Source organism: Calidris pugnax, unplaced genomic scaffold (genome assembly GCF_001431845.1).
Source record: "Calidris pugnax isolate Ruff unplaced genomic scaffold, ASM143184v1 scaffold36, whole genome shotgun sequence".
Taxonomy (NCBI): domain Eukaryota; kingdom Metazoa; phylum Chordata; class Aves; order Charadriiformes; family Scolopacidae; genus Calidris; species Calidris pugnax.
In genome coordinates, this window is record NW_015090825.1 from 1249276 (window position 1) to 1263211 (window position 13936).

Below are 13936 nucleotides of genomic sequence, written 5' to 3' on the forward strand. Positions count from 1 at the left end.
ACACTCCCTGACAAAGAGTCCCTCCCCAGCTCTCCTGTAGCTCCCTGCAGATATTTGGAGGCTGCTCTAAGGTCTCCCCGGAGCCTTCTCTTCTCCAGGCTGAACAACCCCAGCTCTCTCAGCCTGTCCTCATAGCAGAGGTGCTCCATCCCTCTGAACATCTCCGTGGCCCTCTGCTGCATCTGTTCCAACAGGTCCATGCCCTTCCTGTGCTGAGGACTCCAGAGCTGGACACAGCACTCCAGGTGGGGTTTCACGAGCACAGAGCAGAGGGTTAGTAGAGAGGCACTTATCTTGGCCCCATTCCTGGGAAGTCACACTCCAGAAATTAACCTTTACACAGCAGGCATTTTCACCACTTCTAGCTGCAAAATTTGCAATTATTTGTGCCGCTTTCTCTCTGGTGTGCTGTTTCATCAAAGGCTTCCTAATCCGTGTACTTGTGGCTCGTGTGGCTTGTGGCCACACGAAATCCTGTTTTCACTTAATATACCCAAGCTTGGACCCACAGCCACAGGGCAGAACAACAGGCAGGGAAACAGAGAAGCCCCCAGGCCCAGCCTCCAGCCACAAGCTCCCCTCTAGACACTCGTCTGGTGGCACAAAACCCAGCCCCATGTCTGGCTTCCCGGCTCTCAGTGCCTTTTGCTCAGTGCCACCGTCCTCTGGAGCCTGCGGCCAGCACCTCCCCGCCACCGTACCGAGCTGGCGGGAGAGCGGGCACCTCAAGGCCTCCTCAGCGCCCAGGGCGAGGGGCCGGCCTACACAAGGACCGCGTTTGCCCGCCCTGCTCTGCCCGCTCCCGGCTCCTGGATTAGCCCGAACCAAACATGGCCTCTCCCTATGGGGGAACTGCCAGGACCCAAGATGGCAGCTTCCCCCCCAATACGTCAGAACTGCCTCCAAGATGGCCGCCTCCCCGCCCACCGCGCTCTGCTGCCAGGATCCAAGATGTCTTCCTCCACGCCTTCAGGCCGCCCCCAACTCCCCCCCTAGGCGGCGTCTGCCCTCATCAAAGATGGCGGTCGGAAGCGCCCGGGGTTATTAAGCTCCCCGCTCCTCGCTCTTCTCCGGGCTGTTGTGGGTTTCGCGGCCGACATGGCGGCGGCGGAGCTGGAGTACGAGTCCGTCCTCTGCGTGAAGCCTGATGTTAACGTCTACCGCATCCCGCCGCGCACTTCCAACCGTGGGTACAGGTGAGGGGAAAGCGGATGGCGCCCGGGATGGGGAGTCCTCGCCCCGAGCGGGGCCTTGGGAGGCTGTGGCCGCAGGCAGGTCAGGCCTGTTCCCCGAGGCCTTAGTCCCCCGCCGCCGGCTGCGGCTCCGGTGTGTCCCCGGGGAGGCTTTCTGCTGTGCTGAGGTGGGGGGGGAATGCTCCGTTCGGTGTGTGCGGGAGGTGGGGGGCACCTGAGCCGCGGTGCCCCGTCCAGGCAGGGCTGACCTCCGCTCCCCGTTTGCCTTGGTCCCACTGGGGACGTAGGTCTGGTGTGGGATAACGGTTGAGGTTGAGTTTGGCCCTTGCAGGAGCAGGGAGGAAGCCTGGAGGGGTTTGGTGTGGTCGGTATGATGGCACCCTTAGCGAGGGTGCCGGTGACACCAAGCTGGGTGGTGCGGTCGACATGCTGGAGGGAAGGGGTGCTAGCCAGAGGGACCTGGACAGGCCGGAGAGGTGGGGTCGTGCAAACCACGTGAAGTTCAACCAAGCCAAGGGCAAGGTCCTGCACCTGGGATGTGGCAATCCCAGGCACAACTACAGGTTGGGCGGAGAATGGCTGGAGAGCAGCCCTGAAGAGAAGGATTTGGGGGTGTTGGGGGATGAGAAGCTCAACATGAGCCAGCAGTGCACGCTGGCAGCCCAGAAAGCCAACCCCATCGTGGGCTGCATCAAGAGAAGCGTGGCCAGCAGGTCCCGGGAGGGGATTCTGCCCCTCTGCTCTGCACTCGTGAGACCCCACCTGGAGTGCTGTGTCCAGCTCTGGAGTCCTCAGCACAGGAAGGACATGGACCTGTTGGAACAGATGCAGCAGAGGGCCATGAAGATGTTCAGAGGGCTGGAGCACCTCTGCTGTGAGGACAGGCTGAGAGAGCTGGGGTTGTTAAGCCTGGAGAAGAAAAGGCTCTGGGAGACCTCATAGCAGCCTTCCTCATAGCAGCTACAGGAGAGCTGGGGAGGGATGCTTTGTCAGGAAGTTTGGTGACAGGACAAGGGGTAACAGTTTTAAATGGGAAGAGGGGACATTTACATTAGATACCAGAAAGAAATGCTTTCCTGTGAGGGTGGTGAGACACTGGAACAGGTTGCCCAGAGAAGCTGTGGCTGCCCCATCCCTGGAGGGATTCAAGGCCAGGCTGGATGGGGCTTGGAGCAACCTGGTCTGGTGGGAGGTGTCCCTGCCCAGGGCAGGGGGGCTGGAACTTGATGATCTTTAAGGTCCCTTCCAACTCTAACCATTCTATGGTTCTTAGCAGGAGGTTGCAGAACCAGGTGTTAGAAATGCCTTCTTTCTCTTCTGTAACCAAAACAGCAGTGTGTGACTTTGGAAGCTGGAGACTTGCAGATAGGACTCTGTCTCCAGACAGACTGGCTGGAGAAATGGGTTTGTCCTCTGATGCACTGGCAGGTGTCGGTGGTACCTGCTGAACTCAGCAAGCTGTCACCCCTGGGGATGCTGTGCCTGGCCACAGGTGTTGGTTTCCAATTGTAGAATCCTGTGGGGTGGGTCTTGGTTTTGTGTTTTTTTTTTTTTCTCTCCCCTTCACCACAGTCTGTAGCAAGGAGTTTGATGGGCTCATCAAGAGAGCTGCACCTGTTATCTTCTAGCTAGTGTAAGGTAGCAATCTCTAAGTTCAGAGGTACTTGATATTGGAACAACAGAGTGGCATTTCAGCATGGTATTAATTAATTTTGGGGTCTTCCTGATGCTCACAGTTGCTTTTGGGTTTACTGTCCCGAGTGAGTTTCTGGGTTTAGTCTCCCCTCTTCTGCAAGCTTACAAAGATGAAGACAGAGCTGGTGTTCTCTAGACTGTATGTATTTCCCTTTATCCAGAGGCAGGAGAGGAGGTCAGTCAGAGCCATGTGTGTTGACTGGCAGCAACAGCGAGGAGCTGAGACCTCATACCTTGTTTGGGGAGAGGAGTGGTGTAAGGCCAGCCGCCTGTGGTGAAGGTTTGGGAACGAGGTCTTCCGCCGAGGTGACTGAGCAGAAGTGGAGGTGTCGAGGTATTGTCAGTGAACTCTTGCTTTTCTTTTCAGAGCATCTGACTGGAAACTGGACCATCCGGACTGGACAGGGCGACTCCGTGTCACCTCCAAAGGCAAAACTGCATACATAAAATTGGAGGATAAGGTTTCGGGTAAGGGAAAGGCAGTGGCCTGGCAAAACTGCAACTATGATTGCTGCTTATGAGCCTGTGCTTCCAAACCTGCTTAGAGATCTGCGTGGCGGATCTGGCCATGCAGGAGGTTGCTCTCCTTAACATCCAGTTCTTTTTCCACAGGGGAACTCTTTGCCCAGGCTCCTATAGATCAATACCCTGGCATTGCAGTGGAGACTGTGGCAGATTCCAGCCGCTACTTTGTCATTCGAATTCAGGATGGGACTGGTGAGTGGAGGGGAATTGTATGTGCCAAGTGAGGGGGGTGGAGGATTCTTAGCTTGGTGGAGCTGGGTGTATGCCAGATGGATTGAAATGACATCAGGAGCACTGAAAAGGCTGGGTAGTGTGTCTGGAGAGGTATGAAGGCAAGGTTAACGGAGGAGGGCTCTCTACATTGCACAGAGTCCAGGGGTTGGGAAAGACTATTCAGTTTCTGAGAGTGCTGCATGGGAAGAAGGACACATCCTGAGGGCTAGGAACAATGAACTGCTGTGAGCTGCTGGTGTCCAGTCGCAGGTGTGTCAGAGGGAGGTAGCACAGAGTGGTTTAGGAGAAGCAGAAGGATTTTGGAGTGAATGATCACAAGGGCCCGTCTGCAGGGCACCTCCAATGACTCCTTCTGTCTCCTTGCTAGGACGAAGTGCTTTTATAGGCATTGGCTTCACGGATCGTGGTGATGCCTTTGACTTCAACGTCTCTTTGCAGGATCACTTCAAGTGAGTTGTGCTTTTCTGGAATGCTGTTTTTCCTCTGGCCTGTAGAACATGGCGGGTGGTGGTGCATGTTCATTTAGCGCAGGCTTCCTTGGGAATGGTTGTGAAGCCCTGCTCTGGCTCCATCAGGGACACTTGAATGTGCTGCCAACTGTCATGCAAGCTGAGAGTCCAGCAGTGTCAGATCTGTAAGTCTTGAGTTTAGGTCCTGCGATGCTACAGGTGCAGTGTTAGTCTCTTGGGTTTGTGGTGGTCCCAGCTTTTTGCTGTGCCACACTGGGGGCAGGGAGGTAGCTGGTTTGACAAGGCAAGGTAGTTCTTTGGCAGGGTGGGGAATGGAACCACGCATTTTTCTGAAACCCTGTTTTCCTTTGCCACAGGTCTTATGTCTTCCCTTCTTCTTTTTAGGTGGGTGAAGCAGGAGACTGAGATCTCCAAGGAGTCCCAGGAAGCTGACACACGTCCCAAATTAGACTTAGGGTTTAAAGAAGGGCAGACCATCAAACTGAACATTGGGGTAAGCAGCCCAGTTTTCCCTGCTTCTCTCTGTGGATATGTCAATGGAAATACTTCCTCACCTGTCCTTTCTTTTTACACAGAATATGACGACAAAGAAAGGAGGAGCGGCCAAGCCCCGTGTGTCTGGATCTGGGGGGCTAAGCTTGTTGCCACCCCCACCAGGAGGCAAAATTGCAGCCCCTCCTATACCTCCCCCTTCTTCCACAGCCATTGCCAACCATGTCACACCACCACCCGTGCTGAAATCCAGTAACATGAGCAGTGCAGGTAACTATTAGTATAGTCCAAACTGTCAGACACCAGTAGGTGCATGGAGAGGACTGAGATCTGCTGCAGGAAACCCATGTTCAATCTTGTGCCAACAGTGCCCTGTGATTGCTGTCTTTGACCTGAGGATCTCCACGCTTGTTTAATAACACCTGCTTGTTCTTCTTGCCAGGAAGATGACGCTGTAACTCCTGTCCTTGCAAAAGGAGAAAACAAGCAACTTGGTTAAAATGATCTGGGGTTGAGGGAGGGGAGTATGAAGTTTAAATAGTTGGATTTTTCTGAACTTGTATGTACTTCAGGGACATTGGCAGAGCTCTGTAGGGTGTCCAGAAAAGTACTTCACAGTCACTTGCTTTCCACAGAAAAACATAAGCAGACTTGTGGTTGTTGTTGAAAGATGTAGGAAAAGCATTTCTTGACTGGCTTTGAATAAGCAGAGAGGAAGCTTTAGTATGAGCAGCAGAAAGAGGTGTAAAGTATAGTAGAATTGCGAGTATAGTGGATTATTTTAAAAGTAGTTATATAATTTTATATAATATGTATTATTTTTATGTAAAATTATATATGTATGAAGTTCAACATATATTTGCACATGCGTGTGCACATGTATGCATGCACATGTACACACACACATATATAGAAGTTTGACAAGGCCAAGTTTAACGTTCTGCACCTGCGGTGGGGCACTTGCCAGTATCAATACAGAGCTGGGGATGAATGGTGCACATGTATGCATGCACATATACACACACATATATATATATGAAGTTTGACAAGGCCAAGTTTAATGTTCTGCACCTGTGGTGATACTGTGCTCACCAGTATCAATACAGAGCTGGGGATGAATGGATTGAGAGCAGCCCTGCAGATAAGGACTTAAGGATACTGGTGGTTGAAAAATTGGATATGACCCAGCCATGTGTGTACTTGTAGCCCAGAAAGCTGACTACATCCTGGGCTGCATCACAGGAAGTGTGGCCAGCAGGTTGAGGGGGGGTAATTCTGCCCCTCTACTCCACTCTTGTGGGACCCCACCTGGACTGGGGTCCCACAGAATAAGAAAGACATGAACCTGTTATAGCAGTTGCTGCAGTGTTCTGGATGCAGTTTTGGTGTGACCATACTTTGAGTGTGTCTGGAGAGCTGATGATACTCTGCTGAAGGCAGAGACTTTAGCAGTGCTGTACACAGATCAGGGTGAGAAGAAACTACAACCTTCTGAATAGGGCTGGGATCCAGTGTGTGATTTGTATTGTTCGGGTGATGCCTGCTTGGCAGCTGTTGTTTGCTGAGATTAGCCTGAGTCTGAGCCTTATTTCTACTGGGAGAGGTAATAAAGTCGCAAATCTGTCGGTTCGTATGCTCGGTGGAGATTGAATGGCTCTTGAAGATGATGTACCCCTGTAATAGGAGCTGGAGGCTCAGTGAGCATTCAGTAAAAGGAGCTGCTGTTATAACCAAAGCCCTAAGAACTCTAACTTCCTTCTTCTGGAGGAAGAGCTGGAGTCCCTTCAAAGATTCTCTGGCCCTGAATCCAGCAGTTTGTGTAAGGTGGCAGATTAAATGCCTGTGGGGTTTTCTTTGTGATTAGCTTGATTATTTTTTTTTTAATTTTTTTTTTCCTTTGCCTTAGATATTCTATTAGACTTAGATGCTCCTGCATCTGCGTCCAAGGCACCAGCATCAGCTACCACAGACCTCTGGGGAGACTTCAGCACTGCATCCAGGTAAACTGTGGTGAAGGGAACTGTGTGCAGGAAGGGCAGTGTCCTGATGGGTGCTGGAAGAGCCATAAGTTAAGAAGTCTTATTAGATCTGCTCTGTTGATTCTTCTTTCTTTATTTCAGTGCTGTTCCCAATCAGGCTTCTCAGCAGTCCAACTGGGTCCAGTTCTGAATGGTCAAAGCAGTGGAATGGGACAAACTGATGACCAAGAGGCTCTAGAGGCACCAAATGAGATCGGAGGGGGCACAAACCTCTCTAGTCTTCAATCAAAAACAAATTGGGACAATCCTTTTTAAACCAGATCATCGCTTCAGTCAAAACATATTATTTTTGATCCCACAGTGAAACCACTAAACCTAAAGAGAATATACTGACTCCTCACAAGATGGGCAAGGAGGAGAGAGGTAGCCTCATTTCTTCCACCACTTGACCATTACGTGGTACATCCTAGCTCTTTTTCCCTGTCTTACCATACAGGGGAAGCAGGAATCCTAATGGAAGGTGGGTACAGGAGGAGGCTGGGTAGGTGCCTCTGGGTTCCTTGTCCTTTACGTTTTCTCTGGTTGGGCTGTTGCTTTTTGTGGCTGCTTTTGGAGTGACTCAAGTCTCTGCAGCTTGGCCTGCAGTGCTGAGGGCAGCTGCGTTTGGCTGCAGCTTGTGAATGGAAGCTGTAAGGAGATTAGGTTTTTCTCTCAACACAAAACCCTCTTTGATTAATGACATCTGCGGAGAGGAGTGAACCTCCCCGTGCACACACTACTCTTCCTCTCTTTGGTGGAATTCTTGGTAGCACTGGGTGTTCCTGTGCTCTTGTGGGAGGAGTCATGCAAGTCCTTGAGTAAACCTGCTGCCATTGTGCTGTAGCTCCAGGTGGGCACCCCATCTTGAGGCCTCCTTGTTTGGCTTGCAGGTTCACTGGAGGAACTTCTCTCATTTTCAGTCCTTTTTCCCTCCTGCCCACGCAAAAGCCTCTGTGTCATTAAGCTGTTTTAACTGGAAATAACTTAAAAAGAAAAGAAAAAAGCGCCTGTTTTTATAATTTGGTAGTTACTTGCACTAGATGACAACCAGGTAATCCCACCACTCATCATTTCGTGTTCCTGCGTCACTATCCTGAGCCCTGGCCTTGTGTTGTGACTTGGCACTTGTTAAAGTATTGCATATCCATGCTGCAGTAAGAACTATGGTGGGACAGTGGATTATTCTCTGCTGAAGGGATGGTCCCCTTCCCCTTTTCAGCTCACACTTAACCATTTGGGCAAGAAATGTCTAGTAGGCCCAATATTGAACTGTGTCAGTGAAGTTCTCCCACCTGTGTTCCTACCTGTGGCTTTTCTTCTGAAGTTAACTTTCTAGGGGTGTGAGCTGGTTATTGTAGCTTGGACCTTTTTTATTTTTAATGTGCCCCCAACCCCCTTTGTTTTTGGGTGGTTTAGGGGGTTAGAAAGGGGTAGAAGGCCCTTACTCTGCTGTTCTCTTTGGGAGAGTTTGCTTGAGGCCCTTTGATCTGGACACTATTCCCTCTTCCACAGCTGTGGATGTGATCTAGGGTGTAAGTCTGCTGATTCCTCTGGGCAAAGCTGGAGGCTGGAAACCTCACAGTGCTAGCTGATAAGCCCCACTAGCTGGGAAAGTGGTCTCAGTGACTCTTCTACAGCTGCACACAGTTACTAGAACACTAGGATTTTGGTTCTTCACTGGAAGGCTTCTTCCTGTTTGAACACTCTACCAGCAGCAACACTTTTGTAACTGGGATACGCTGTGCTAGCACACCTGTGCAAGTAAATTTTTTCCCTTCAAGCAAAGGTTGCCCGGTGAGGCTTTTAAAAGAGAGTAATTACCTGTACGCACCTTGCACTTGCAAAGGTCTCTTGTCCTTTTTGTCTTCTTACTACACTGAGGGCATTTTGGAGACAAAGTTTCACTTCGATCATCCCTCTGGGAAGCAAAATTCTTGAAAATAGCTCTAAAGCTGCTGCAGTTCCACTTGTGGAAGTGGGGACCAGACTGCTCTTGGATGTATTTTAAGTAGTCATTTAATCGTGATCCCCTGGCTTTCTTGGTGTTCCCCCTGCTGCCCCTCTCCCACCTCCATAGTCACTCCTGCAGTCTCATTGTACTTAAACTCCCTGCCTCCTCTGAATTTGTGGGTGGCTATAATCTGCTAGTGAAGTCATGGACTCTGTTAGTTGTTTCCTTTCTCTTTTTTTTTTTTTTCTTTCCTCAAATCATTGTGATGTCCTGTCATTTCAAGTATGTATCAGTTCCCCAAACTAAGGGAGTTCATGGCACCAATTAACAACTAACTAGGAGCCTCTTCTGTATTGTCTTAGTTAGTATTCTGGAGATAATATATTATGTATTTGCAAAGCTGAAGAAGCAAAAATTAAAGATATATGTATATAAAGCATAAGATGTACTGGTGCAAATGATAATTAAACAATTAATATTGGGGAAAAGAATGTCATGAGTCTTCTAAGTTGTCAAGTTGTTGCTGCTTTGGAAGCCCTGCAGATGGATGGTTTTTATATCTCCAGCGGGATCCTATTTGCCTACTTATCCTGCTGCAAAGGTGCTATGGCCTGCAGACTGGACAAGAACAACTTTGAGTGAATGGGTTCAGGCTCTGAGAGAAGAAGTAGCAGTATGGAAGGAGGACACAAAATGGCCTGTGGCTGGTCCAAATGGAGTGTAGTAAAAAAAAAAAAAAAAAAAAAGCAAGCCAAAAACCCCAAACCAAACCTCAACCAAAAAAACACAAACCCCAAACCAGCAACATGGAAACAGGCCTGACTGTGGGGATCTGTGTGATGCTTGATAAGAATGTAGATAAAACTAGCAAGTGAGAAAACACAGTTGCCCTGCTACTTAGCATTTCATATATTATAGGCTTCTATACCCTGCAGATGATTTACGAGTGTGGCAAGACTCAACTCTGAAAGGGAAAGCAGTCTTTCTGGTGGGTGCAGAGATGAGGTGGCGAGCTGGGCAGGCAGCTCTGAACGGGAGAGCAAGCTGGAAGCTGAGTCACAGCAAGGCAGGCAGGGGCAGTGGCCTGGCCAACAGAGTCCCACAGTACCCAGGCTAGAAGGTCTGAGCAGGGCAGGATGAGGATTTAGATCAGCAGGGCAGATGCCCAGGCATAGCTGTGCTAGCTAAAGGTGGGGATCAAGGTGATATAAGGTGATCAAGGTGAGATAAGCTCGCAGGCAAATCTTGCTGAGTTAAGGTGGGGATCAAGGGTGAGAACCTTAGCTGAGATAAGCTCGCAGGCAAATCTTGCTGAGGTTTCTCAAAGCCAGACAACCTCTATTTGTTTAACCTGTAACCTGCAGCCAATCTCCCAGAAGATGGATAATATACGCAGGGCCCTGACATTCTTCTTCCAGCCTGCTCAGAGCCATCTCGTCTTGCACAGTCATGCTTTCTTGGTGTTCCTTCACCAGACAGCAAAGCTCTACCTATGGTTGTGTTGAAGTCTTGTGGCCTGGATAAAGATGTGAAGTCTTAACCTTTTAAGTGAGCTGAAAGAATGAGACCAGTAAATTCTGGTGTCACTGTCAAATATTCTAGCATCTGTGGTGGCAAAAAAATCTACATTTTTTTCAGATCTAGGCTCAAAATTTTGGTGAATAGGGTGGATACGTTTCACAGGTCCTGGCCAGGCAGAAGGTGAAGGATCTTGTCCATAAGTTATAGTGAAGCTTCTCTGACTTTTTGGTAGGTACTTGCAGCAAAAAGGGTTGAATAGCCGAAGAGGGTATTTCTTGAATGGGAGGATTTTCAGGTGAGGTGTACGTAAGGGAGGTGCTGGGGTATATTCTTTGAGCATAGAAGACTGGGAAACAGTTCATGAGAGAGGGCTTAGTCCTCTCTGGAGATCACGGTACCCATGTTTCTCCTCACAGTGAGGCCTACGAGAGCACAACACCTTGATGTATCTTGTGTAAATCCTCTTCCCTCTTTGTGACAATCAGGAACAATCTACACCCCCAGTGGGAGAGGTTGGCTGTGACAATAAGTTAACTGGTGAAATGACTTGTCCTGTGACTGAGACTGGCTGAATCCTCCCATCTCTTCCTGTACTTTCTGTTGTCAGTGGTTTCTTCTTGATTCTTTCTGAAGCCAGTATGCAAGGGTGCTTGAGACCTATAGTCTGATGTTGCAGACAATAGCATTCTCTAGGTAAAGGATTAAGGCCAGGTCTTTAACATGGATCAGTAGATCAAACTGAGCAATATCAGTACGGGTTGGGGGCTGACCTGCTGGAGAGCAGCTCTGAGGAGAAAGACCTGGGAGTCCTGGTGGACAACAGGATGACCATGAGCCAGCAATGTGCCCTTGTGGCCAAGAAAACTGATGGCATTCTAGGGTGCATCAAGAAGAGCATGTCAAGCAGGTCAAGGGAGGTTATTTTCCACCTCTACTCTGCCCCAGTGAGACCCCATCTGGAGCACTGTGGCCAGTTCTGGGCTGCTCGGTTCAAGAAGGACAGGGAACTGCTGGAGAGGGTACAGCAAAGGGCTACAAAGATGATTGAGAGCCTGGAGCATCTCTACTATGAGGAAAGGCTGAGGGACTTGGGTCTTTTTAGTCTGGAGAAGAGAAGGCTGAGGGGGGATCTGATCAATGCTTATAAATACCTAAAAGGTGAGTGTCAGGAGGATGGGGCCGGTCTTTTTTCAGTGGTGCCCAGTGACAGGACAAGAGGGAACAGGCACAAAGTTGAACATAGGAAGTTCCATCTAAACATGAGGAGGAACTTCTTTCCTGTGAGGGTGGCAGAGCCCTGGAAGAGGCTGCCCAGAGAGGTTGTGGAGTCTCTCTTTGGAGACATTCAAAACCTGCCTGGATGCCATCCTGTGTGACCTGCTCTGAGTGGGCTTGCTCTGACAGGGGGGTTGGACTAGATGGTCTTGAGATGTCCCTTCGCACCCCTATCATTCTGTGATTCCTGAACATGTGTTATATTCCACATAATGGACCAACTGGTTTCCTTAGGCAGCTAGGAAGAGCTGCCATCAGTCTGAGAGGTACAGTGGTCAAAGGGGAAGACAAGTTAATGACAGACTGTAGCACATAGAAAGAGTCAAGTAACAAGTGTTAAAAGGGAAGATCCCAGTTTTGTCTGGTTATTGGTTGTTGTTGCTTTTGCAAGAGCTGTAGTTGAGGTAGATTGTGAGCATTCCCCACACACACCCTTTCCCAATTAATTCCATTCTGCATTCTGTGACTTAAAACTCAGGTCTCACAGCCATGTGGCGACTGTTCCTTCTCCAGCCACGTGATAGCAGACTCGCTAGCTTTAGCAAAGGCTCAGTCCTGTGTGTGGACTTCCACAGAAATGGAGAGGAAGAGACGTCAATTGGAGGAAATAAAATAAAAACCAAACAAGATGAACCAAAAACCCCAAAGTCTTCCTGAGCTTTGGTGATGAGGGAACAGGATCTGAGCCTGAACTCATCCTGCTAAATCAGCATAAACTTACAAAGCCGTAGGAGGGAGCACAACTGAGTTGCTAACGAATAAAAACAGAGCACTGAGGCTTATTTAGTTAATGCACATTGTAACGTCTCGAGGTTTTGGCAATCCATTGAATGTTCATTACATTAACAATAGATTCTCAGTCTAGAGACTGTTTTAGGTCTCTTTCTTCCAAGTTAATGGCTTTGGCCATGCTAACAGTGAGGAAAATCACATTGCAGGATGTAGCGCCCTCCTAGTTTGATAGCTTAATGTTGTCAGCTGCCATTAGCTATAGCTGTGTGTCTTCACCCAAAGTTGGGGCTCTGACAGACGTTCCTTCCAGCTGCCTCTGAGCATGAGAAGCTCAGTCAGCAGCACCTGGTGTCTGTAGTGGCTCTTGACCAGAGCCATGTTCTGCCAGCTGTAGCTGTTGGGACCATGTGGTGAGCTCCTGTTTGGGGTGGGACAGCCAGGTGACTTGGGATGGCTTTGCTTTCCCTTTTCCAGGCATCGTAGGATGGCAACTCCCACGTGTTGGGGCAGAGGCAGCTGGCTTGCTTAGAAGACTAGCTTTTTAATCCTTGAAGTGGTCTGAAGAGACATTCCCTGAAGGAGGGAGCTACCCCCAACTTGCAGCTCTTGTGTCAAGTCTTGCGCCTTAGGGATGTATATTACTTTGTTGTGATTTTCTTCCTGCGATCTCCATGTAGAGGCGTGGTGCTCCCAGCCAGGCTGGGTTGGTGACACCTGCCACCAGGGCTTCCAAGTTCAGTCTCATTCCCCTTGTTGCGGGGCTTCTGGCAATTCATGGGCTCAGCCACCATCTCCAGGGCCCCCAGCAGTCGGGAGGGGGTGATGCAGGCAAACATCACCTGGGACCTGGCTAGCTACTTGTGAAACGGAAAGTTGGACCAGATGATCCTTGAGGTCCCTTCCAACCCGGTATTCTGTGATTCTATAAGTGCTTTCCGAAAAGAAATCACAGCTGGCATCTGTCAGCAAGAGCATGCTGGCTCCCAGGTTGGCTGCTTGCAGTGACCTCCCCTGGACAGGGGAGATTCAGAGGAAAAGAAAGGGTGTCTGGGCTTTGGCAACCAGGAGGCAGAAAGGAGAATCACAGAATCACCATGGTTGGAAGGGACCTCTGAGATCATCAAGTCCAACCTTAAAAAAACCCAAAAACCCCAAAAACCAAACAACAAAAAAAACCAAACACTGAAAACACATCACACCCACCCACCCACCGACCAACAATCTCAGGCACTAGAGCATGCCCTGAAGAGCCATGTCTACACCAGGGATGGCGACTCCACCACCTCCCTGGGCAGGCTGTTCCAGTGCCTGACCACTCTCTCAGGAAAGTAATTCTTCCCAATATCTAAGCTAAACTGCCCCTGACGTAACTTCAGACCATTTCCTCTGGTCCTGTTGTTATTCCCTTGGGAGAAGAGGCCAACCCCCACCTCTCTACACCCTCCTTTCAGGGAGTTGTAGAGGGTGAGAGGTAGGTGTAGAGGAGAAGGAGGTATGCAACCACAAGATGACAGAACAAGGACTTTGGTGGGTCTGGTTTAAAACAGAATAGCTTTGGGTTACAGCAGAGTTTTTATCAGCTTTTATCGAACTCTTCCCTCAGTCCAATAGCAGCTCTGCTTTCATGTCCACCAGTGTCATAATTTGTCATTCAAACGCTTTCCTGAATGATTTAAAACTGACCCCTGATCGAGTTTACAGAACCATGGTTTAAAGATTTTTAAATTTTTTTTTCTTTTCTTCCCTCTTGACAGTTTGGCAGGAATGGAACCGGCGCTTCCAAATGCAGACATGTTCTGCTATCTTAATGCCCTCTATCCTTCTGTGCCC

The 13936-nt window shown here is 49.4% G+C and overlaps 1 protein-coding gene across 1 annotated transcript; it reads left to right on the plus strand.

The window, feature by feature from the left end:
- Positions 1–979: 979 nt before the first annotated feature.
- Positions 980–9069, plus strand: NECAP1 (NECAP endocytosis associated 1). Its single transcript, XM_014940174.1, has 8 exons — positions 980–1196; positions 3256–3356; positions 3501–3605; positions 4015–4096; positions 4502–4610; positions 4693–4879; positions 6516–6609; positions 6730–9069. Exons 1-8 carry the CDS (start codon positions 1099–1101, stop codon positions 6776–6778), a joined length of 825 nt encoding a protein of 274 aa, XP_014795660.1. The 5' UTR covers positions 980–1098; the 3' UTR covers positions 6779–9069.
- Positions 9070–13936: the final 4867 nt, after the last annotated feature.